Raw genomic sequence first — 24,800 nt, forward strand, 5'->3', positions numbered from 1 at the left:
TTGACAAATAATTACTCTTCCTCATTTATTATTACTAAGAACCTTCTTCTCTTTAAACAGGGCAAACTTTCCCCTTTAATAATGATGGACCAGAGAACCTGCTGTAACACCTTCCATACACACTGGATACCTTTCCATGGGACAGTCCTGTCAGAGCGCTTGTTCTGATCCTTGTGTAAGGAACCGACAGCTTTGGATCAAGAACTCTGTAGACAGACACAAGCACCTTCTTGTCTATACCACCCTGGTACTTGGCCAGAAGTTGGAGCAGCTCATTCAATATCAAATGTAGCCAGGGCTTTTTTTGTAGCAGGAACTCTTTGCATATTAGGCCACACACCCCTGATGTAGCCAGTCCTCCAAGAGCTTACAGGGCTCTTCTTACAGGGCCTACTGTAAGCTCTTGGAGGACTGGCTACATCAGGGGTGTGGGGCCTAATATGCAAAGGAGTTCCTGCTATAAAAAAGCCCTGGATGTTGCTAAGAACTGTCAGAGCAACTGCCTGGAAAAGGTACAGCAAAATGCCAATGCAGCAGTTGTCAAGTAACACAAAAAGTAAGTGGGGGATTATAAATCCCCAGACTCTGGTCCAATTCCAGAGACTTAAGAACATAAGAGAAGCCATGTTGGATCAGGCCAATAGCCCATCCAGTCCAGCACTCTGTGTCACACAGTGGCCAATATATGTGTGTATATATATATATATATACACACACACACACACGCATACACACACACACACACACACATATATATATATATATATATATATATATATATATATATATATACACACACACACACACACACACACTGTGGCTAATAGCCACTGATGGACCTCTGCTCCATATTTTTATCCAATCCCCTCTTAAAGCTGGCTATGCTTGTAGCCGCCACCACCTCCTGTGGTAGTGAATTCCACATGTTAATCACCCTTTGGGTGAAGAAGTACTTCCTTTTATCCGTTTTAACCTGACTGCTCAGCAATTTCATTGAATGCCCACGAGTTCTTGTATTGTGAGAAAGGGAGAAAAGTACTTTCTCTACTTTCTCCATCCCATGCATAATCTTGTAAACCTCTATCATGTCACCCCGCAGTCGACGTTTCTCCAAGCTAAAGAGCCCCAAGCGTTTTAACCTTTCTTCATAGGGAAAGTGCTCCAAACCTTTAATCATTCTAGTTGTCCTTTTCTGCACTTTTTCCAATGCTATAATATCCTTTTTGAGGTGTGGTGACCAGAATTGTACACAGTATTCCAAATGAGACCGCACCATCGATTTATACAGGGCATTATGATACTGGCTGATTTGTTTTCAATTCCCTTCCTAATAATTCCCAGCATGGCGTTGGCCTTTTTTATTGCAATTGCACACGGTCTTGACATTTTCAGTGAGTTATCTACCATGACCCCAAGATCTCTCTCTTGGTCAGTCTCTGCCAGTTCACACCCCATCAACTTGTATTTGTAGCTGGGATTCTTGGCCCCAATGTGCATTACTTTGCACTTGGCCACATTGAACTTCATCTGCCACATTGACGCCCACTCACCCAGCCTCAACAGATCCCTTTGGAATGCCTCACAATCCTCTCTGGTTCTCACCACCTTGAACAATTTAGTGTCATCTGCAAACTTGGCCACTTCACTGCTTACTCTCAACTCCAGATCATTAATGAACAAGTTAAAAAGCATGGGACCCAGTACTGAGCCCTGCGACACCCCACTGCTTACCGTTCTCCAGTGCGAAGACTGCCCATTTATACTCACTCTCTGCTTCCTATTTAAATTTAAAACAAGTGTCCTTGTATAGAGGGGGAACAATCCGACGAAATTTCCTGCCTACTCACGCATCAAGGAGACCTTTGTTTTCCTCCCCCCACCCACCTTCTTTATTGTGACTAGCTGCTTTCCTAACTGGGTTTCCTGGAGTAAATGTGGCCTGAGGTAATGTTACAGAATAAGGCCCTGAGAGAGGAAAAAAGGTAAAAATAATCCTCTTCCTCATTTTCCATGTCACTCATTCTCTAGAACTGGGTTATGCTTAGCAACCTCCTGACAACTGACAATGGGAAACTAGCACAAGGATCATTTCATATCCTATATATTATACTTTATAGGGACTGGTCACTTAGAACATGTACTGAGCTAAATCTTGGCGGTGATACAGGTTAAGATATGCAGGAATATTGTTGGTAGTTTGTAATCCAAGTAGATATACATGACATTAGAGCAACAAAATATGTAGTAAGAAGCAATGGCTTCCTCTCTAGTGAAAACTCCTTCCTTTAGTGGATGATTCCTCACTGAGTGGAGGGCAACAGTTAGATTCAACCCACAATGCATAATGTAAAACAAATGAACATTTAAACTGCCAATAAGAAAAGCACATGGTTAACAATATAATCCAGCCAGTTGAACAGCTAGATTAAAAATACAATAACAAATCTTGCATTTTTTTCTGAACAGGCTGGAATTTAGGGTGGATATGGATGGGGGGACTTATAGAAAAATCCCTACAATTTTCCCCCTCCATCCCAAGTCCTTATGGAAAGGAATCCCATTGGCAAGTATGAAAATATTCTGGCTAAGAGACAAATAAATAAAAATTAGCAATGATCACAATTCTCTATGGAAGTCATTGGTGATTTGATTAGACATGTTCTTAATGAATGAGGCTTTTGATTGGTTTATCTTTTTGCATAAATGTAGAACAGGCTGAAAGCCAGATGCTTCAGGCAGGGCTGTAGCCACGGGGGAGGGCATGGCCCCCCAAAACTCCCCCTTGGGCCTTTATGGCTCCTCCATTCCCCATCCCCCACTTTCTCAGCTCCGGTTTGGTGGCCCCCACCCCACTCCGTGGGCACCTCCCCCCTCCCTCCCAACTCACCAATGCAGGGAAACAGTGAATAGTGGGCTTCAGGGGCTATTTCAAGCCACTCCCCCGCCAGTCACGTGACCGGCAAGAAAAGCAGTTCTGAGGCCGGCAGTTCGTACGCCGGCTTCTGGTGAGCTCAGCAAGTTCAGTGCTGGGGCAGCCAATGCTGAACTTGCTGAATGCCAAGGTAGAAACTGCTGGCCTTGGAGCAGCTTTTCCTGCTGGTCACGCGATCGGCGGGAGGGCCATCCTGAAATAACCTCTGAAGCCCGCTTTTCACTGTTTCCCCACATTGGTGAGTTGAGAGGGAGGGGGGAGGTGCCATATGGAGGGGGCAGGGCCACCAGAGTGGCACAAAGATCAGGGCCAGAGGGGGGGCCCCTCCATCCAAAATTTTTTCCCATGGCCCCCCCATTTGGAATTTTCTGGCTATGGGCCTGGCTTCAGGCCATATTATTCTGCTGAATTTGTCAGTTCTGTGTTTGCTAATTTTGTCATGTAGTTTTTATAGCAATAGGGTGATTGCTTTCTGTAGATCAAGTGATGCAATTTGGTGCAGATGAAAACTTTAAAATGTACCTGGTTTTCCTTGAGGAATTTCTTTTTCACGTTTAATAGTATCTTGTTCTACAAGGCAGAAGGAATATAAATAAGAGTCATTTTGCCATTATATGCGCCCATTTACAAAAAATGGAAACTGGGTCCACAGGATCCACCAATGGAAAAGTTCTCACTTTGGGAAAGCCTCCTTTGCCATGGAGGAAAGCACAGCTGTTAGTGGGACAGATCTGTGCAGCAGCCCACTCTCAGTCAGTTCCATTAACACTAAATAGGACATCTCTAGAAGAAAGCACTTCTAGATTGGTACCCCAAAGAAGCACCACTGCTAAATTCAAGGGCAATATTCTGTTTTGTAGATTAAATTCACACACACATGCTGTGGAAAGAAATCAAGAGACTGCCATTTATCTCAGGTCTGTAGAACTGGTAACTTGCCAAATTTAAGACAGCACAATGCAGCAACTACTCAAGTTAACCAACGCGAGATTGCCCTAGCTTTATTGCATGTTTGTGACTCCAAAGCAGGCACGGAATGATCAAGATACAATTGTTGGGCTATATTTAACATGGAACAGTCACAAATTGACTGAGTAGCATTCTCAATGAATCAGTTTAGGATTGCTGCCCAGGAGTCTAGTTGTGTTCATATTTTACTTTCTAAATATTGGTACTACACTACTGGATAATCTGGTAGTCACAAATCTACCAGATTATCAAGTAGTGTAGTACCGACATTTGGAAAGTAAAATATGAACACAACTAGACTCCTGGACAGCAATCCTAAACTAATCCATTGAGAATGCTACTCAGTCAATTAGACATAGAAACATCATACCTGTATCCAAAAAGGTCAGCAGTGTGTAGTGTGTGTTATTGGTGTTATTCTAAGGGCTAATTTAGATTATAATTGAAGTGCCTCCTACTCAAAAATTATTGCTTACATGATTAGCTTAGTTCTATAAGCAATGTAATAGCTGAACAATAGTAACATTTCAAGTTTTTTTTCATGATAAAAAAATGCAAGAGAAAATTGTTTTAAATATAATCTGAAACAGTTTCAGACACTCCCTGAAAGCAAAACCCCTTGCATTTAAGGACAATTTATCACCCCCCAAATTCAGGGGAAGAAGCCTCTGATGCTCCTAAAGGAGGGGAAAATTCCAACACAGCCATGCCCTTCTGCTAATCTAGAAGCACTTTTAAAAAGGTTAGAACTAGAGAGCCAAAGCATATGCAACAACAGTGGATCCTCAAAGTATTCTACCATATTAAGACATTGTTCTCAACCGCATTCCAAAATCTCACGAAGGATGACAATAACTGTTGAAATAGAACAGATGAACCTTTTCTTGATATTAAAAGTTATCCCCTACGGCATCTCTGTTTACCAAAGCCAGTGTACCTATGGAATACTTTGAGGATCTTAGAATTATTTTTGTAATCATCACAGGCAACAGAATAATATCTAAAATCCTGATGCATATTCTTAAAGCAGTTTATCCACCCCAGTTCCAATAATTATTTCAGACAAGAATTAGCTAAATCTTATTTCTGCAACTAGATGCCATCTTTCACTTTTAATTTTTTGAAAAGCCATAATGGGAGGAAATCAATTTAATGCTACTCTTTAAGCTCATTGTACATTTGCATTTAGATTTTGAAGTTTCATAAACAATTGACTGTAGCCTTGATAATGTTGTGCTGATGAGATTAGTTTACTGTGCATTTCTGAACTACTTGGAATGGAGAAGGGAATGTATATTTTCAGATAAAAATAAATAAATATTCCAGAAAACACACATGACGGAGAGGAACAGGCTTTTAAAAAGTATCCACACATGGTTTAATGTCATATTGACATTCAAATATATGGGTCAAGTTACTGAAGAGGAATTTCTGACTTAATTGATTTTGGGGCTCATAATGGATTGCCAATTAGGAACAAGTGCTTTAAATCAGAATGAATCTAATTAATCAAGCTGCTTAAAGCAAAGCAATCAACATCAGCAACCACATCAGCTACATCATAGGATTTATCTTGTTTAAGTTATATACTACATACTTGCTGGTTTAGGCTTCACTATAAAGAGAAAAAAAAAGTAAAGATGCATTATTGTTAAACTTTCCTGACATATTTGCTTAGACTATTCAGCCTTAATGTTTGTATAATTGAAATGTCACAGTAATAAATTATGGTACTCATAGTATATATTGATAAAATAAAAAGCAAAGAGTCAGATTCTGACATCAAGAGTTTCCTCAAGATAAAGACAAATTTGGCAAATTTATCACCTATCAGGCTATTTACCAAAGGCTAATGATGGCAAAACTTGAGAAGATTTCACAAGAAAAATGTCTAATATTACCCAGTAGACAAGAAAATGTTTGTGAAGATTGGGGGGAAAGGGGAGGAGAACTCTCTTCAGAGACCCATACTGGTTTCTTTCCAAAGAAAGGTAAGTCAATAATTCTAAGTAGGTCTACTAAGGATCAAGGAAAGCACCTTTAGGATTTCAGCCGCAGAGCAATCCACCACTCAATGCACTGCCTTGCCTTATGATGCAGTGCTGGGAAACCAAAAGCACACTAAGAAACCAATGCAATTTCACTCCCTCGCTACCAGCTCTGTAGAGTTATAAAAAGAAACAAATAATCAATTCCTATCTCCCTCTTTCCTCCACCTATGAATTTTGCAAATGGGAATGGTCTATGGAGCATAAGGAAATGGTGCTGGATGTAGATCATTCTCACTCCTCCCATATCAATGCTGTTAGCAGAAAGAAAGTCTTAAATTAATCCTGATGAATATAAGAAAAACAGTGAAGAACTATGTAATATTTTCATATTATTTTATATAGGAATTGTCTGTAACTGAAGTTCAGCGGAGAGAGAGGTTAAATGAAATGTTTTGTGATACCTTATAGACCAGGACTCTCCAATGTGGTCCTGTAACATGGTGCCCATTGACACCTTTCCTAGTGTCTACTAAGAATGGGCAGGGCCAGGTAGGGTTGCCAGCCCCCAGGTCAGAGTGGGGGATCCCTCAGGTTCAGGGGCTTCTCCCCACCATGGACCAGCTGCTCGACAGGGGGAATCTTGCCCCTAAACAGGGATGTCACCAGGCCTGGTGCTAGGGGTGCCTGCGCTCCTAGGCTGGACTGTTGTCCTCCGCCCCCCCAAGTTTATTTATCATATGCAAAGCGTGCACGCCGGTGACATCACATAACATCACTTTCACACACACCCTGACTTTGCCGAGGCCTCCTGAACTTCGGGAGACCCCGGCAAAGTCTGGAAGGGCAGCGGGCTTAGCTCCCCCTCCAGTGGGGGAGGGCACCCAGCGCCGTTTGTAAACACCCCCCCTCAATGTTCCCATAGATTGCTCCATTTGCAATCCATGCAAATTGCCAAACCACCTGTTTCCTCTGCCCGAATCTCGGGCATGGGAAGGAGCCGGTGTGGGGCCTCCTCTTCGGGCTGCCTTTCCTGCAGGGGAGGCAGCCTGAGAGTGAAGCCCAGCTGCCTCTTTCCTCTGCCTGAGTCTCGGGCAGGGAAAAGAGCTGGTGCAGGGGCTTGTCCTTGCTCCTGGGCTGCCTTTTCCTGCAGAGGAGGCAACACAGGAATGAGGCTGAGCTGCCTCTTTCCTCCGCCCGAATCGAGCGGGGGAAAGAGCAGGCGCAGGGACTCCTGCACTCTTGGGCTGCCTTTCCTGCAAGGGAGCCCGAGAACGAAGCTGAGCTGCCTCTTTCCTCCGCCCGAATTTCGGGCAGGAGAAAGAGCTGGCACAGAGGCTCATCCTCACTCCCGGGCTGTCCGGAAGCAAAGTTGAACTGCCTCTTTCGTCCGCCTGAGTTTCGGGTAGGGGAAAGAGACAGAGCTGTGCCAGCTGGCATGTGGGGACCCTGTAGGCCATGCTGTGCCCTTGGCAGCCACCTACATGGCCTACTCTCACGTGCCGGGCCTGGATATCACCACATGATGTTTCCAATATGATGAGGGCAAATTTACCATAAAGTTTTGCTCCCAAAAAGAGCATTTCCAACACAATGACATAACTTCTGGGTGACATCAGCACATTGTGTAACATACCTATCCACCCTATGAAGGGACCTGGCAACTGGAGGGCCAGGTGGGGTTTTGCTCAGCAGGGATTCTGCTCAGTCACTGGAGATCTGATTGACTGTGCAGTTTTGTTTTTAAATTGCTTCAGCCACATCTGCCACCTTAGCACAAGTATCTTCACTGCAAGACTGAAGCTCAGCTTTGTATACACAAAAAAAAAATGTAATTTTTTTTTTCATCTTAAAAAGCATCCTATTAAGCAGCGTTTGTGCCTGAAATATTGAAGAGCTTCTATCTGAGCCTGCTTCGGTGGGGAGGGCGGGATATGAATGCGAAAAATAAATAAATAATAAAATAAATATTAGAGTTATGCTTAACCTCACTCCCTGACATTTTGTGGCTGGCTCCATCTCCTGTGGCAGCCACACTGGGTCTACCACCCCGTGTCAGAATTCTAAAGGTGCTCACAGGCTTAAAAAGGTTGGGGGCGGGGCTGTTATAGACTAACATTCATTATGAAACAAGTGGACTAGAAGCCAAAGTATGAGAAGTGTGAAATGTGCCTTTGGATGGCAGATATGGAACTCTACATAAGAGAGAGGTTTTTTCCAGTTCTGAAACTAAGAACATACTCTCACACAATTCTGTCACATTCTTAAAGTTAAGTATGCCTCAGTCTAGTTAATATCTGGGAACTCCTTCAAAGCAGCTGTGGTTTTCCAAAATACAGATACATATATACTAATGTATATGCAATGACTCAACTTTATGAATATTTTATAGAGAAAACATAGATCCTACCTGCTTTTACAACAGTAGCTGTTTTGTTCTGTCTGATTTTCCCCTCTGTGTTAAACCAAAGACAAGCAAGTTAGGAATCTTCTAAAGCCTTTGGTCGCAATTCAACGAAGTTAAGGATGCTCAAGCAACTTATCTCAATTGATTATGAAACAACACTTGTACATACAAATCGTGCTATTCTGAGATCAGGTTTCTTGATAATACATAAAACAAAAATTGCATTTCATGGAAATGACCAAAACATTTCATTCATGTTATATAGACCTGCAAGTGGTAGTTGAAAATAAAACAGGCTAACCAATCCAAACAATATTGCCTATTCATAGGTGCTTTCTCATATACCCTTGACCTTCCACAACCTTTTATTTCTAACAGAGCTTCACACTTTTCTAATAGTTCTGGAACTGGAATTTTTTAAAAAGGTAATCAATCCTACATCTAGAAAAAAAGGGATTTGTCTAATATCCACAAGAAGATCCCTGCTGGATCAATTCATTGGTCCATCTAGTCCAGCAGCCTGTCTCACAAAGCGGCCAATCAGTTACTCAGGAAGGGCAACAACAGGGCATAGAGGCTGAGGCCTTCTTCCGATATTGCCTCCAGGAACAAAGACTGTTATTGTCTGTGAATGTGGAGGTTCACTTTCAGCACTCTTGCCACAGGCTAATATGACCCAATTTGTATTGTGCTGATTTTTGTACTGCTTTCTAAAATTCCACAGGATTACAATTAGAAAGACTACTATGTTGTTATTCACTTTTATACTCTACCTTACAAGAGGCATCTTTCAGAGTAATGATAGACTCACTTTTAAAAACTGGACTTCAAAACTGACCTTTATTGCTGTCTTTTATTTTTAAAAAATCTTGTAGATATACCTTAATGAAAAGCTATTTGCAACTTGAAATTTTACATATTTATTTTATTTATTTAAAAACATTTATTAGCTGCCTTTCTCCCTTATGGCAAAGTGGTTTACAATATAAACAAAACATTGCTAAAAACACAATAAAATAATTATAAACCCATTAAAAGTCAGAATATAAAAATTCCAATTAAGACTGCCAGCAATAAAACCTAAATCAATCAAAATGAAATCCTAAATAAAACTGGTTTCAACAGTCTCTTGAAGAACAATGAGGGAGCCAGGCACACTTGCCTGAGGAGATTGTTCCATAAATGTGGGACTGCCATGGAAAAGGCCCCCTCTCTCTCTTTCTCTCTCTCTCTCTCTTGCATACCCACAAAATAAGCATCATTAATTAGTGGGACAGGCAGGAAGGCATCTCCCTGCAATTGTTTCGGGAGCAGATCAGTAGCCACTACAACTGGTGAAATATGGGGACTCAGGCTCCCGATAGCTGCCCCCAGCCCAAAGTCTAGCCCTAGCATTCTGCACTAGTTGCAGCTTCCAAACACTATTCAAGGGTAGCCCCACATAGATTGCATTGCAATAGTCTAGTCTAGATGTAACTAAGGCATGGATCACTGTGGCTAGATCTGACTGAACCAGGAATGGATGCAGCTGACACAGCAGTTGGAGCTGGGCAAACACACTCCAAGTCACAACAGCCTTCTGGTTTTCTAAGGTTGTTTTCTGCTTGTCTGGCCTGCCTTGTATGCCTTTCTACTAACTCAGAGAACCTCTGCTTTGTCAAGATTAAATTTCAACTTGTTTATCTTCATTCAGCCAATTGTGGAGAACTTTCTTCTTTAATTCATCTAGTCACTGCCGACTTATGGTGACGCATAGGATTTTAAAAGCTAGAGAAAACCAGAGGTGATTTGCCATTGCCTGTCTCTGTGTAGCAACCCTGGACTTCCTTGATGATCTTTCATCCAAGTACTAACAGCACCCATTGCTGGTTAAATTCAGAGATCTGACAAGATCAGGCTAATTTGGGCTTTCAAGGTCAGAGTTACTCTTAATAATGGTGTAATGGCAAAGCCACCAGTTTTTGATCTATGAGGATGCCTTCAAATTAGACATTTACATTTTACTTTATAATGTCACTTCAGCAGTGACCTATGCTATGCTTGCTCAAATGTTACATTTATGTGCTCTTTTTAAATGTTCTGATGTAGTAGAGACCAGATCCACAGCATGACATCTTGGTTCTCTATAACAAACACCTTTTAGAAGTTGACCCAAAATGTCTGCAGACTGAGGAGGTCAATTTCGATACAATGTATAAAGGGGGTATTGGAAGGCAGGAGAAGAAGCTGAGAGAGAGTTTGGCAAAAGAAAATGTTCCACATACCATGTTCTTACCATTCAAAAGAAAAAATAAGCATTTTCCCATAAATGACTCACATAAAACAATAGCTTATTTCTAGACTGAACAATGTTTATGCTGGTGCAATTAAGCTTGGAAAATGTACTCCTTTACCTTTTTTCTGTGCAAGTCTAAGTGTCATAGCTGACAAAAAGAAAGCATCAATTTAATTTCTGTTCCTCCAGTTCCCTTTTCTTACTGAATTACTGTTGTGCTCCTTTCTAAAACAACTGCCAATAGATGGAAAGAACCGCATGCTGTAAACTTACTGCTCAGCTCCATTGCACAGCTGCGTATGTAACTGACAAGGCAGTTTAGATGCAGTCAAGAATATGGAGCCGCATCCACTTTACATATTGAAGCTCTTGGCATATGCCAGCTGCATTGCAGCCTGTTCTTTATCATCTTCAGTGCTTTTAGATTCACTTTATGATTACATGCATTTTTCAAAGAGATAAGAAAGAAGTAAAGCTTCTATGTGACAATGCTGACATAAAGAGTCGTTACTGCAAAGCCTGAAAGCTTTTTTGAAGAGCCAAACTCAGATTAGGAAGTTGCTAATTTACAGCTAACCTCAAGCAATACCTTAAGACATTTGACTGCCTGAGACCTCTGCCCCTGGTTACTTTGATGAGCCACCATGGGCCTCTGGAAGAAAGAACTGAGCCCTCCACACACACATTTAAAGAGGAGATATGTGTGAGGGAAGCAGTCTAGGGGTCCGCTCCCCTCCTAAAACCATGCCCTCCCTAGACTCCAGCCCCAAAATATCCAGGTATTTCCCAATAAGGAGCTGGCAACGCTATTTATGGAATTAAGAAGAAGAAAACTGCTTACTATAACTGCTTACTTGAACCCTTCCATTAATTAGAAAATGTGATCGCATGAAAACACTTCAGTTTATTACACTTCCTATAATTCTACTTGTTGCTGAAGCCTCCAGAAAGATTATTGGCATTGCACTAGAGTGGATTATGAGAGCATCCCTACTCCACAGCAGCCCTGCCTTTACCACTGCTCCATTTCTACCTCCGTTCCAGAGCTGGAACAGCTAATCTTTCTTGCTGACCCACCCCTAACTTGTGTCCAGGGTTAGACCCCCTACTTCCACACTTACTTCCAAGGAGGCAGAGGTCTCCAGACTGAACCAGAGTGATGATCTTGGCTCTTGTTGAACATAGTCCTACGTTCTAACCACTATACCACAATAACTTTCCTGATTTCTGTTTTTTTCCTATTTTTCAAAACTCTGATAAGAAATTGTTCTATTGTAGGGATTAGGGGTATGCATTCGGTTAGGCCAAACCAAATACAACTCCAATACCAGCTGATTTGGCTGCATTTGGCACTGAATTCAACCAAATCAGAATTTTTGATGTTATTTGGGTGCCAAGGACAGCTGCCCAAATAAGTATTTGGCTATATTTGGGGTTTCCAAAGAGTGGTGAAAAGGGGGAGTTAAAAGTTAAAGGGAGTGCACTTATCTCATTTCCTGCCATTTCTGGACTTTTCCAGTCTCTTCCTTCACTTCCCTGGCATCAGGGTGGGAGGTGGAGGTGGAAAGGAGTCCCCAACAGCCAATCTCAGTCATGCATTTTGCAAGGCTGGTGTTGCTGCTGGGCTGTGCCAGCTAGCTCAGCAAGCCAGCAACTTTCAGAGATCACTCCAGGAGTTAATGGGCCAGCAGCCCCAACAACAGCACTCCAGTGCACATGGGCTTCCCCCGCCTCCTGCAATATTTTTGGGAATGGGGGCCCCCTACAAGGCCATAGCTGAGGGGACTGGATAGGGGACCCTCTGGAGCAGCAGGCATCCCAAGGAGAGCCAGTTTGGTGTAGTGGTTAAGTGTGCGGACTCTTATCTGGGAGAACCGGGTTTGATTCCCCACTCCTCCATTTGCACCTGCTAGCATGGCCTTGGGTCAGCCATAGCTCTGGCAGAGGTTGTCCTTGAAAGCGCAGCTGCTGTGAGAGCCCTCTCCAGCCCCACCCACCTCACAGGGTGTCTGTTGTAGGGGAGGAAGGTAAAGGAGATTGTGAGCCACTCTGAAACTCTTCGGAGTGGAGAGCGGGATATAAATCCAACATCATCATCAAGGGGGGCTTCACAGCCACAGCAACATGGTACGAAAAAGAAAAAAACTGCTTCAGCAGGGGCGTGGGACTGCCAGCACTGGTCCAGTTGGAACCCACAGCAGAAGGTCAGGGGGATAAGGGGAGCCCTCAGCTCACCCAAGGGAGCCCCAAATCTGAAGAAAAGAGAAGGGGGAATTGGAAAAAGGAGGTGTGATAGACAACAGCCCTCCCATGGCCCTGGAGATTGAATGGGGGGACGGACTTTTTCAGTTTGGCAGAGGCCCCGAGGGGGTGTCAAACCACCCCAGCATTGTGGGCCCACCCCTAAAACCACCAGGGATCCACAGTGTACCAGGATAGGTTGGCAGGGGGGAACAAAGCCCCCCCTTTCAGGGAGCTGGAGGATGTGCTGATGGAGGACTTACTCAGCTTGGTAGAGTACCCCCTGACCCCTCCAGAGACACCTCCAGTTAAAACCCAGTGACTTGAAACGCCAAGGATCCATAAAAGAAGATATTGAAGCCAGGAGATCCAGTAGTGAGGGGTGGCTACCTGAAGGGGTTCCTCAGGAGTAGTGAATGCAGTGCCAGAGGGATATGACAGAGGGGGCTTGGAAGGAAACCCCACAAAAGAACAGAGTTTGGGGACTCCAGAAGTGGGCAGTGCCATGGAAGGAGTTCATCTTTCCCATCATAGGAAACAATGGTGGAGTGGGGGCACCCTCTTTGGGTGCCCCTAGAATTGGACCCTTTGGTCCAAATCTTTTTGAAACTTAGGGGTTCTCTGGACTGCACTGCAAATTTGGTGCCTCTCTCTCAAACCCACAGCCCCCGCCCCCAGCTTTCAGACATTACATGCTATGTTTTGCCATTGACTTCAACAGCCCACTGGGTATAATGGAGCCATATATTCAGGAATGGCCAAACATCTCCCAAATTGGATTTGGGTACCGAATCTGGTATTTGGAGATATTCAACTCTCTGAATATCTTTGCCCCCAAATGCCCCTGAATCCATTTGCACACCCCTATTAGGGATGTTCACATTTGGGCAATTCATTCATCTAACATCTTATCCTGATAAACCAACTTCTGAAGTCTGAAAATATGATTAGGTGAGAAAAAGGTCAAGTTTTAAATGTATAGTGCTGGACAAAATGTATTCTTAAAGCCACTGAACCATATGCTAGCTAGTGCCAAGAGTTGGGGAAACAGCACTTCTAGGCCTTGTCATGGCTGTGAAGAATCCATATATTTACTGCTTGCCTTTCTCAAATAGAGACCTAAGATAGAAGGATGTTTTAAATCCAGGAGGGTTGTGCTTGGCAGAAGTCTCTAAGCAACCTGTGCAATCCAGGCACTGAAGACCTAACTGTCTTGCATGGAGCCACTTGCCCAACGGCTGCCAAACTAGTCACTTAGGTTCAGACTGCTAGTTATTGAGTGAAAAATAATTCAGAGCTGCTGTCAATTATTGTGTTTTAGCTTAATAAATGTATACATAAACAAGCAAGACAGAATTTCCAACTTTTCATTTTTAAGTCAAGAGAACAGCTATAAAAATATTTGATTCTCTTATCTGTGTACTTAGCTGAGATAATGCACTTTAGAGCATTCTCTCCTGTAGTGCCAGCTCTACAACTGAGCCATTTGTCTGAAGAAGCTTATGAACTCCTCTAGGGTGTAAGAAGAAATCTGCAGAAGTGAAATACAGCATCCAACACCATGGTGTGATTGTATTATTGATGCCCACATCTGTGGAATAATACCTTGCCAAACCAAAGAGCAGATATAGCAAATGAATATCAGAATGGGTTTTCTAAATTTTATCAATTATGCGTAACTTTAGAGCTTGATTAAAGTTTCACATGTTTTCCACAAGTTCTAAAAAGAACATAAAAATATATATCCTCCTGCATACAAGCAATACAAATGATACTTAGTTCCACACAGCACATATAACACTTCTTCAAGTAATGTTCTATTCTAAACTTTGAAATGTATGTAAGTATACCTGATTTGGAAATAACAGCCTTTTCCTGTTTTATCGTTTCATGTTCTGCAGGTAAAAATGATCAATAGATTAGATGTCATGCTAATGTTTTTTTAATGGCTTTTTGGCAATCACTGGATGCACAGCAGCAAATAGCGCTATTCTTTTAAAAACATGGGGAGAGAGGGCTTGGAATCAGACAAATATACGTGTGGTTTTTTTGTAGGGAAACTAGAACCGCATATGACTAATACTTTAGTCACACCACTTTAGGTGCAAAGAGACTTCACAGCTTCTACCTGGTATATTTTCAACACTTAACATTCTCTTTTAAGATGTGAATCAGAGTTTTTCAGTCCGCTGCAGTACCTCCAAAGGCTCAGATAAGAAACACAAGAATAAAAAAAATCTATAACAAGTACTTACTATGTACATGATGCTTCTGTGCTGTAGCTATACAAAGACAGACAAGAGAATTTGTGCATTACTAACTTGCATATTTAATGGATTTTTTCATCTAGCCTCATAATACCCAATTTTTACACTTGAAATGATACACATTGGGAAACACTGAAAGGGAGAATAATTTTATGTAATGCATTCAAATTCTTGTATAAAAGAAAGCCATGCATGAAGACTATCCTCAGAGAAAAGTTGTGAGAACTTCTTTAAAGGTTATATTCTATGGTATTTCATCTTATGATTTAAATTTCTAATGGTAATTTAGCACATGAATTCCTTTAAATGTCATAAAGCAGTACCATAGGTTCTTTGTAATGTGTGAAGGAGGTCTGAGAACAATCTTATTCAGAAAATTTTCATAAATCTGGTTGCAAATGATGAAGAAATGTATAGTTTTCCTAAGTACTGGTGAGAATTCTACCTTCCATTGCTCAGCCTCACCCCAGAACAGACGAGGACCGGGCCACTGTGGAAGCTGCTAGCCAGAAGTAGAATGTTACTTTTGTCAGTTGAATATAATGCCATAGAATCCACCTTCCAAAGAAGTTATTTTCTCCAGGGGAAGAGAGATCTGTTGTCTGGAGTTCAGTTGTGATCCCAGGAGATCTTCAGGCTCCACCGGGAGGTTAGCTACCTGGTAGCACCTTCTAGGTGACTTGATGCCACCTGACTGGCATGACTTAACTAGGTCTGGCTGTTTATCCTGTTCGGTAGCAGCCCTCCCCACCAATGACAGCCAGTGTGCCCTAGCAGTTGCCAACTTCAGGTTGGAAAATTCCTGGATATTTGAGGGGTGGAGCCTGGAGAGGGTGGGTTTCAGGAGGGGTGGGACCTCAGACAGGTATAATGCCATAGACTCCACCCTCCAAACCAGCCATTTCCTCCTGGAGACCCATTGTTTCCACTCTCCAGGTGAGGGCTGGAGATCAATCAGAATTTAAATTTATATTGTTATCTTTATGACTTGAAACCTGCCCTGAGTCCACTTGTGGGGAGGGTGGGATAAAAATGTAAATAAATTAAAAAGGGCAGTAACTTTTGTTATCAAGGAGTATTGCGTACTAAGTAAAAACCAGAAAAGGAAAGTAGCATTCAGTTTTGGTAAGAGAAAACAGCAACATCAAAAGGACATTTAAAAAAAAATAGTAACAATATTGCCAAAATACTATGCTCCTGGTGTGGAACATTTCCATTGCCCAATTATACTGCCTATAACTGCTCATACATCTTTTTTAAAAATTCTGCTCTCTGATTTTAGCACCATACTTGGCAGTTTATACTCAGCTTTCTTGCCTCAAAATATAAAGCAATACAAGTCAATGAGTTTTATTCATTCACTCCACCCTAACCTCTATAAAATTCACTCATAAAATTTGCAGGAGAAACACATTTGAACTCTGAATATGGTACATAAAATAATATGAATATGGTACATAAAAGCAAAGCATATTCTAGCAATGATCTGCTGTATAACAAAATCAACTGCATAGCAAGCTATATATAAATACATATAACTTTCCAATAATGCAAAAAAAAAATAATCCTAGGGATATTTAATTTGGATTGCCAGAATGCTTAGTTTGGAGAGCCAGTTTGGTGTAGTGGTTAAGTGTGCGGACTCTTATCTGGGAGAACCGGGTTTGATTCCCCACTCCTCCACTTGCACCTGCTAGAATGGCCTTGGGTCAGCCATAGCTCTGGCAGAGGTTGTCCTTGAAAGGGCAGCTGCTGTGAGAGCCCTCTCCAGCCCCACCCACCTCACAGGGTGTCTGTTGTGGGGGAGGAAGGTAAAGGAGATTGTGAGCCGCTCTGAGACTCTTCGGAGTGGAGGGCGGGATATAAATCCAATATCTTCATCTTCATCTTCTTCTTATACCATTATACATTTGGAGAGTTTGCTAGGATAGCCCTTTGAGTGAAGAAAGGTTTTGTATAAATGCATACCAGCACCCCTGAAGCTGAAACAGCAGGAGCACATTCCTTTAGGATATTGCTTCTTATAAGTCATAAGTCTTGTAAGTCATCAAAAGGAGGCAAGCTTCAATAAAATGGTTGAACAATATATAGTAGTGATTTCTGGGAGATTGTACCCTACCATACCGATTTATCATCACTCATATCACAGAAACTTGTCAACAGAGAACATCCATTGTGTGCTAGTTAGAAGCCTCTTGACATAGTTGGAACCAAAGTCCTTTAAGCCAAGATATTGGTACTTGGGCTTGGTGTCATTAGTTATTATTAGTTACTATTTTTATAAGCATTTTCAAGTTTCTATTGAGTCTTGCTTTCTTTTCAGAACGCCAGAAGGGTATTAATTATATGCAGCACAGTCTTGCAAACTGGCTGCCAATAAGGATTCAGAATGAAAATCTTTCTGCCAAGTGAACCGTAAACTAGTAGAACTAAAAACAGAAAATGTTTTCTAATGCAGAATAGCATGTCAACTGTTCAGTCTAAGTGACATTAATTTACAGGATGTAACAGAGTGGATGTGTGTGGGTAAGCAGGAGGGCAGGTTCATGGGTGGCTTTGTGCACACAGTGAAAATAAAAAGTGTGTTTGTTATGACACAGAACAGTAATTATTCAAATTTTACTCAGTTGAAACAAAAAATATGACATGTTAGACAGCACTGCGGTTTAGATCATTTATTTCATCTGCAAGTTTTAAAGCTCATGTTCAGATTTACATATAGTATAAAGAAAAGTGCATCATTTCTTATGAAATACATTTTAGTTTTTAATACCATCAAAACCACTCATTACCATAATTTTATCTATGTTTCCCTATTTCTAGTATTCTATCATAGTGTAATGGGCAGTCATAGGTGTATCCATTAGTCACTAATGAAAGCAGAGAGGTAAATCTGACAAGAAGAGCTAGAATAGTTTATTTGAACATTACTGTGTTATAACGATTAGTCTACATTACTGATAAATTAGATCTCTGATGGCATAGTTTGTGTTATGCCTCATTAAGCTGCTGTTAGATACAGATTTTTTTTAAAAAAAATTCCAAGACTTGGCTCTGGAACATTCTGAATTATCTTAAAGGCAGTTTCCCTAATCCATTGACAGCATATAACACAAGGAGCTCTGAAGTATGAACAGAGACTTCATGTCAACTTCTATGCAGAAACCAGCTCCACATATGCACAGAAATGGAAATGACAATAAAGCCCTCTTGTGCAAGAGAATCATGCATGCTTCAGATCAGATAAACAACTTTGTACATGCACAGAGTACACTGCCCTCACTCTTGGACTCGGAGTACCTTTTCCTTACTTTCCCCACAACCATTAATTATGGGGAAAGTCAGCAATGGCAAGGAGAAAATCCTCAGATACAAATTATGAACCCAGGGTACACCCTATGGTGAAATCCACCATATGTGGCAATTTAAAGTTGCCTCACATGGAGCTTCTATGATGAAGAAATGGCTGATCAGCCATGACCTTTGACAATACTGCTCCCTCATCATTGTCTGTGCACATTACAGTTTACTTTTTAACCGGTTGCATTTATGTGGGTCAATGTTGCCTTACAATGTGGTCTCACAGATGTTAATTTCCATGTGACTCCACATCTATGGGAATACTCAGCACAGTGAAATGTGTATCAGCCATGAGAAAGTTTTTGAAATAAGTGCTTTTTTGTAGAAAAAGCCCAGCAGGAACTCATTTGCATATTAGGCCACAACTCCTGGCCTGAGAGCACATGGCTGCCACATGGTGGGGTGGGCCAGACAGAGTTCTAGCCAGCCCAGGCAGAGCTCCAGCAGGAAAAAAAAGTCCTGTACATAACTAAGGATAAAACAAAATGACCATAAGCAATTTACATGCTTTCTCTTTGGTTCATGTCAGAAAGTTAGTTACAATTTTGTCATGCTATTCCTAAGCAGGTGCACCAAAAGGAATGGAGACTGTGCTAGTAATACCAGTTAACAGATGGATTGTGGTGTCAGAACTAGACAACAAGTTGTATATGTATAGAACTGATATAAACAAGACTTACACAGTAGAATATATTCATAACAGTGTAACAGTGGGTGCATTCCACTCAGTCCTTTCAACAGGTCAGAGCTTAAACAGCAGTGGCTCCTGTAGCAGTTTACTGATGGGCTATCAGCTTCCACCACTGAGCACCTCTGCGTGATGAGGGGCAGCACACATATGTAGCTTCTGAGTGGGTTCAAGTGTCTAGCATTGACTGCTGATAAAATGGCCTGAGCCCATCCTGGGTACTTTTACTTTAAAAAAGCAGTTGCCTGCCTGCCTACCATGTTAGGAATGATGAGGTCCCCATCTGTTCTTATTCTTATTGCACTGCTATTGGCATTCAGTTTTGCATTCATAGTCCTATTGCATTGTTCAGTCAATGTCCTATATCATATTATTACATTTCCCCCCTCTTCCTGTACTCTGCAATTTGCCTTGAGTCACAGCGAGAAAGGTAGGTTGTAAATAAGCAATAAATAATAAATGTATTTATAAATAAGCTACCTAAGTTATAAACTATAAATAATAAGTTATAAATAAATAAACATTGGCATCTCATGATGCATTGCCTTCTAGTAAAGGCATCAGGTCCTTCTCCCCCACTGGAGCAGTACTTGGTGATTGGAGTCCTTTAACAAGCTGCTGCACAAGCCACTGCTGATCTTCAAATATGTGCGTCTTTCTGTATGGCTTGAAAGCTCGGAGTCCTTCCTCACTAACACATTAACATGCATTCACATTAAAGGATCGTTCTATACTAAGGGTGTCAAACTCATTTGTTATGAGGGCCAGAACTGACATAAATGAGATCTTGTTGGGCCAGGCCATGTTGGTCTGGGCCGTGCATGTACCTATTTAAGATTAGGTAGCAGAAATATAAACTTTATAAAGGACACAGACAAACACAATCAAAGGTTTGGTTTTTTTTTAACTTAAAATAAAACATGCTTAAAACATTAGCACTCGTTGGTCTTAAAAGTGCTTTCTTTGTATTTCTCCCATGGGATCCAGGGAACTGGACAAAGAAAGCTCTGGCTCTTGCCTTCCTCCCCCAGGGGACCAGGAGGGGTAGGAGCCTCAGCCAACAGAAGGAAGAGAGGCTTGGCTTAGCTGTGTGATTGAGTGAGCCTGGCAAAGCAAGCTCCACCTTTTCCGCTTCCTCCCTAAGGGAGGAGCCTCAGTCAATGGAGAAAATAGAGGTTTTGCTCTGTAGCTCCTGTGCAATTGAACAAGCCTTGCAAAACAAGCTCTTGCTCCCCTCCACACACTTTCTTCCTCAAGGGAGGAGCCTCAGCTAATGGAGAAAACATAAGTTTTGCTCTGTAGCTCCTGTGCAACTGAGCAAGCCTAGCAAAGCAAGCTGTTATACAGAAGGAAGCATATGACAGCCAGTTGTTCAGGGGCCTGATAGGAGCCCTCCCGGGGCCTGATTCGGCCCCCAGGCTGCATGTTTGACACCCCTGTTCTAGACACTTAACCCTAAAAAAGAGAATGTAAAAGATTAATCATACCTCCAGCAGCAGGATGGGAAGTTTCTTTGGCTTCTTTTATCACTTTGGATGCTAGAATAATTGTAAATTAAATAAAGTACATGTTGATATCTTAACTGAAACTGAATGTATAACCTGTAGGGGATAAGTGGTTATTCTTGATTAACTCAAAAGGTTAATGGGAAATAGATACCACTGTTGTTGGCATCTAGTTTTCTTTATAACAAGGAGAAAATGACTTTAGATTAGAAATAAAGGGAAATGAGGGAGGAAGTGAAATTCTGTCTGTCTATTGATATTTCATGAACAACCTTATATGTGTTAAGCTGTATCAATTCAATTATTGTAAAGTCCTTCATTTAAATGATAACTTTGGTTTACAGATGCAAAAGCAGAAAAAGCTCCTGCAAAAAGATCTTTCTCCCCCCACTCCCTCCATCAGTCTCTGTGTGCCCTGAAAACCTTTTGCTGAGGGTCAGGAGACCTTTGTGGGGCACTTGGGAGTGGCAGTGAAGAGAAATGAGGGAGGGAAACACCCCTCAGTCTTGGCCCTCCTCATTACAACTCCCCCAGTACCACAAAGGATTTTGTTCATGAGGGTCCACCCAACCTCAGCAAAGTGTTTGAGAGAGTTTTGAGGGCTGTTGGGGCAAAGGGAAGATCCATTTGTGTGAGGTGCTGACGCATCCATATATATCTGCAACAGTTTAAAATAAATGATGATTTAATAATGCCAGCTCAACTAAACAAAAAGTTTTTGAATGTTGGTGCTGAAGTATGGACTTCAATCACATAATGTAACAACCCTGTCCTTGCAAAGCAGGTTAGCGTCCAACCCTGGTCAATACTTGGATGGGAGACCTCCCGATAACCCCTATGGTACAATCTTGTGGGGAATTATATTTACACAATTTACACACCTTGGATTCTGCCTAGATTTCATGGAGTAAATGAAAAGCCTAGAGTTCCACAGAGAATGACTCAACCAACAACAAAAAACTGTGGAAAATAACAAAAAATTAATGAAAAATACTTCAAAATTGTAATAGAGAATTAAACACTTCAGCTTCACACACTTTCACATATCATTACAAATAACAGCATATTATCAAAAATGCAAAGTATAAAGAACTTTAGATTAGAACTATTACTTACTTAAAGTCCCAGCGTCCAATGTGTCCATTGGACACTGGCACTTTAAGTAATAGTTTTCAAGGATTTCAAACTGGATATGGACTAACTGCAAGCACTTTTGAATATTTATTCCTTGTACTTTATACTTTGCATTTTTGATAATATGCTGCTATATGTAATGATATGTGAAAATGTGTGAAGTTGAAGTGTTTAATTCTCTTATTACAATTTTGAAGTATTTTTCATTAATTTCTCATTATTTTTCCACAGTTTTTTGTTGTTGGTAAATTTCATGGAGGGCAGGGGTTTAATTTCTTGATTCCCCTTTCCCACACTGGACTTCTGAATCTAACAGGAACAACATTTCAGGGTGTGCTTTGGAGTGCCATAGGGAGGAAGAATCAGCAAAAATGCTCACTTTCTTGTGCATGTGGAAATATAGGTAGTATCCAAGTCCATATCATCATTATTATCAAATTATTATTATATAATTAAAATGAAGTTTCTAGTTGCCTCTAAAAGAATTAGTTAGACTACAAATTCTGTTTGGAATTTCTTTTCTGTAATACCATTCATGCTACTTGCAAAAGAACACCAGTAACCCTAACTGTTTGACCAGTCTCCACAGACTGTGCTTTAAAATGCCATACTGGTTGACAGGCAAACAAAATTGATGATGTTTCTAGTGGTATATTTACATTACATAGAGACTACAGAAACCTCAGGTCAGCAACTGTAATGTTTTACTTTGGAAAGTAAAGGTAGCATGCAATTATGAATGGCAAGAAAAAAAAGGATATTATTGGCAATAATGAATGTTGTATTAACTGTATTTAAATTGAAATATATAAATAATTAACAGGTATAGACATTTCTAACTGAAATTTATGCCCTTCAGCTTCACCACTATTATGTGAGAAGAATTTACTCAAAAGACTATCATACATTTTATGATGTGTAGATATTCTCCATTACCAGATGTTAAAGAGTCATCCCATTACCTGTTTTAGCTGCGCTTACTTCTTTTTTTATCATTGGTTCTGAAGAAAAATAAAAATGTTTTAAACTTATAATTCCTATTCAAAATTCAATGTTCATTAATTCATTTTGCTTTTTTCTTATGAGTGGCTAAGTATTTATTTATGTCATCATTCAAAAGTTTTGTTGTCTCTGATTCAAGATTATAAAGAAAACAACCAGAATAGAGGCTCAGTCAAGAAATTAAAGTGGGTTCACATAACTGTATTTTCAAACAGGTAATTTTATTATTGCAATATAGTGTGACCCCTAGGAACTGTGGGCTATTGGAAGATGCTCAACCTATTGTAAGCCAAAATGCCCTCAAAATGAGGATGGGGAATTGTCAGATGGGCACCTGACTCAATCAGGATCTTTTACCTGTGTATACAGGATTCCATGTCCAGATAATAATGCTTAAAAATATTAGGGACTCTAATTAAGTTAAACAATGAAATTTATTAAGAAAAATTTATTAAGAAAGGGAGGGACAGTGGCTCAGTGGTAGAGCATCTGCTTGGGAAGCAGAAGGTCCCAGGTTCAATCCCTGGCATCTCCAACTAAAAAGGGTCCAGGCAAATAGGTGTGAAAAACCTCAGCTTGAGACCCTGGAGAGCCGCTGCCAGTCTGAGAAGACAATACTGACTTTGATGGACCAATGGTCTGATTCAGTATAAGGCAGCTTCATATGTTCATATATGTTCAAATATAGTCTTCCATACAAGATAAAATACTCATAAAATCACACATTCAGTCCTAGGAAACATAGATAGAGAGATAGGGGAACACATGGCTAGACAAACAGGGTGATATTTACCTCTCGTAGTCTTCGAGGAAGGCTCCAATGGCGACGAGCGAGGAAGTGGGAGGAGGGACCCGAAACTGATCAGGAATTGGGAATGGATCTATGCAGCGGAATTGGGATACTGATAGAAGCACACCTGTTGGTAGCTAGTCCACAGATTATAAGAACTCTCTTGAGCCCTTAGGGGATGGGAGGTACGAGGGAGGAGGAAGGTGGTCAGCTGGTGCATGAACTCACGAAAAGGGGAGGTTTTGCAGTGACCATAAGGGCTGGACTACTGCGACAACCAATAGAAAGTTCATTGGTGGCATCTAATTGGGTGCTTGCTCTTGACCAATGGACTGGCTTGGATTCTGGATACCTGAGTGAACTTTCAGGTTGAAATGGACCAAGGGGAGGCTCCAAAATGACAGTTGGGAAGAAGAATAGAGATATTACTTGGGTGGGGAGATATTTAGGACTATTACACTTATCTAAAAGGGTGACAATAGAGAGTCAAATCATGGCCTAGGTAACACCCAATTTGTACAAAGGAACTTGGCTCTGGCTGAAGATGGTCTTCCTCTTCTTTAGTCTTCTAAAGTTCACGCAGGTATCCAGGATCCAGGCAAGTCCATTGGTCAAGAGCAAGCACCCAATTAGGTGCCACCAATGAACTTTCTATTGGTTGTCGCAGTAGTCCAGCCCTTATGGTCACTGCAGAGCCTCCCCTTTTCTGAGGTCATGTACCAGCTGACCACCTGTCATCCACCCCTGTACCTCCCATCTCCTAAAGGCTCAAGGTAGTCTTTATAACCTGTAACACAGCTCCCCACATGTGTGTATCTAGCAGTACTCCAGTTCCGCTGTCTAGATCCATCCCCGATTCTGGCCACAGTTTTGGGTCCATTTCTCCCGTCCTCTTACGTCGCCATTGGAGCCTTTGAAGACTACGATAGGTAAATATCACCCTGTTTGTCTACCCATGTGTTCCCCTATCTCTCTATCTATGTTTCCAAGGACTGAATGTGTGTTTTGATGAGTATTTTATCTTGTATGGTAGCCTATGTTTTTCTTAATAAATTTTAATTGTTTTTACTTAATTAGAGTCCCTAATATTTTAAGCATTGCTTTCTGGACATGAATCTTGTAAACATAGGTAAAAAGATCCTGAGTGAGCCAGGTGCCCACCTGACAATTCCCCAACCTCGTTTTGAGGGCATTTTGGCTTACAGTTCAGAATACAATACCACCACCTCGCTTAATTATAAA

At 41.3% G+C, this 24,800-nt stretch overlaps 1 protein-coding gene across 1 annotated transcript in view; it reads right to left on the bottom strand.

Annotated features, from left to right (window-relative positions):
* Window positions 1-24,800, bottom strand: part of LOC132570393 (golgin subfamily A member 6-like protein 22) — a 162,680-nt gene that overhangs the window by 244 nt on the left and 137,636 nt on the right. The window contains exons 25-29 of the mRNA XM_060237008.1: window positions 20,615-20,665; window positions 15,068-15,094; window positions 14,663-14,707; window positions 8,300-8,344; window positions 3,455-3,502 (exon numbers count right to left, since the gene is read on the bottom strand). Of these exons, the coding sequence (XP_060092991.1) occupies window positions 3,455-3,502; window positions 8,300-8,344; window positions 14,663-14,707; window positions 15,068-15,094; window positions 20,615-20,665 (216 nt within the window). The remainder of the gene's footprint in view (window positions 1-3,454; window positions 3,503-8,299; window positions 8,345-14,662; window positions 14,708-15,067; window positions 15,095-20,614; window positions 20,666-24,800) is intronic.

This window comes from Heteronotia binoei, chromosome 1 (genome assembly GCF_032191835.1).
Source record: "Heteronotia binoei isolate CCM8104 ecotype False Entrance Well chromosome 1, APGP_CSIRO_Hbin_v1, whole genome shotgun sequence".
Taxonomy (NCBI): Eukaryota; Metazoa; Chordata; class Lepidosauria; order Squamata; family Gekkonidae; genus Heteronotia; species Heteronotia binoei.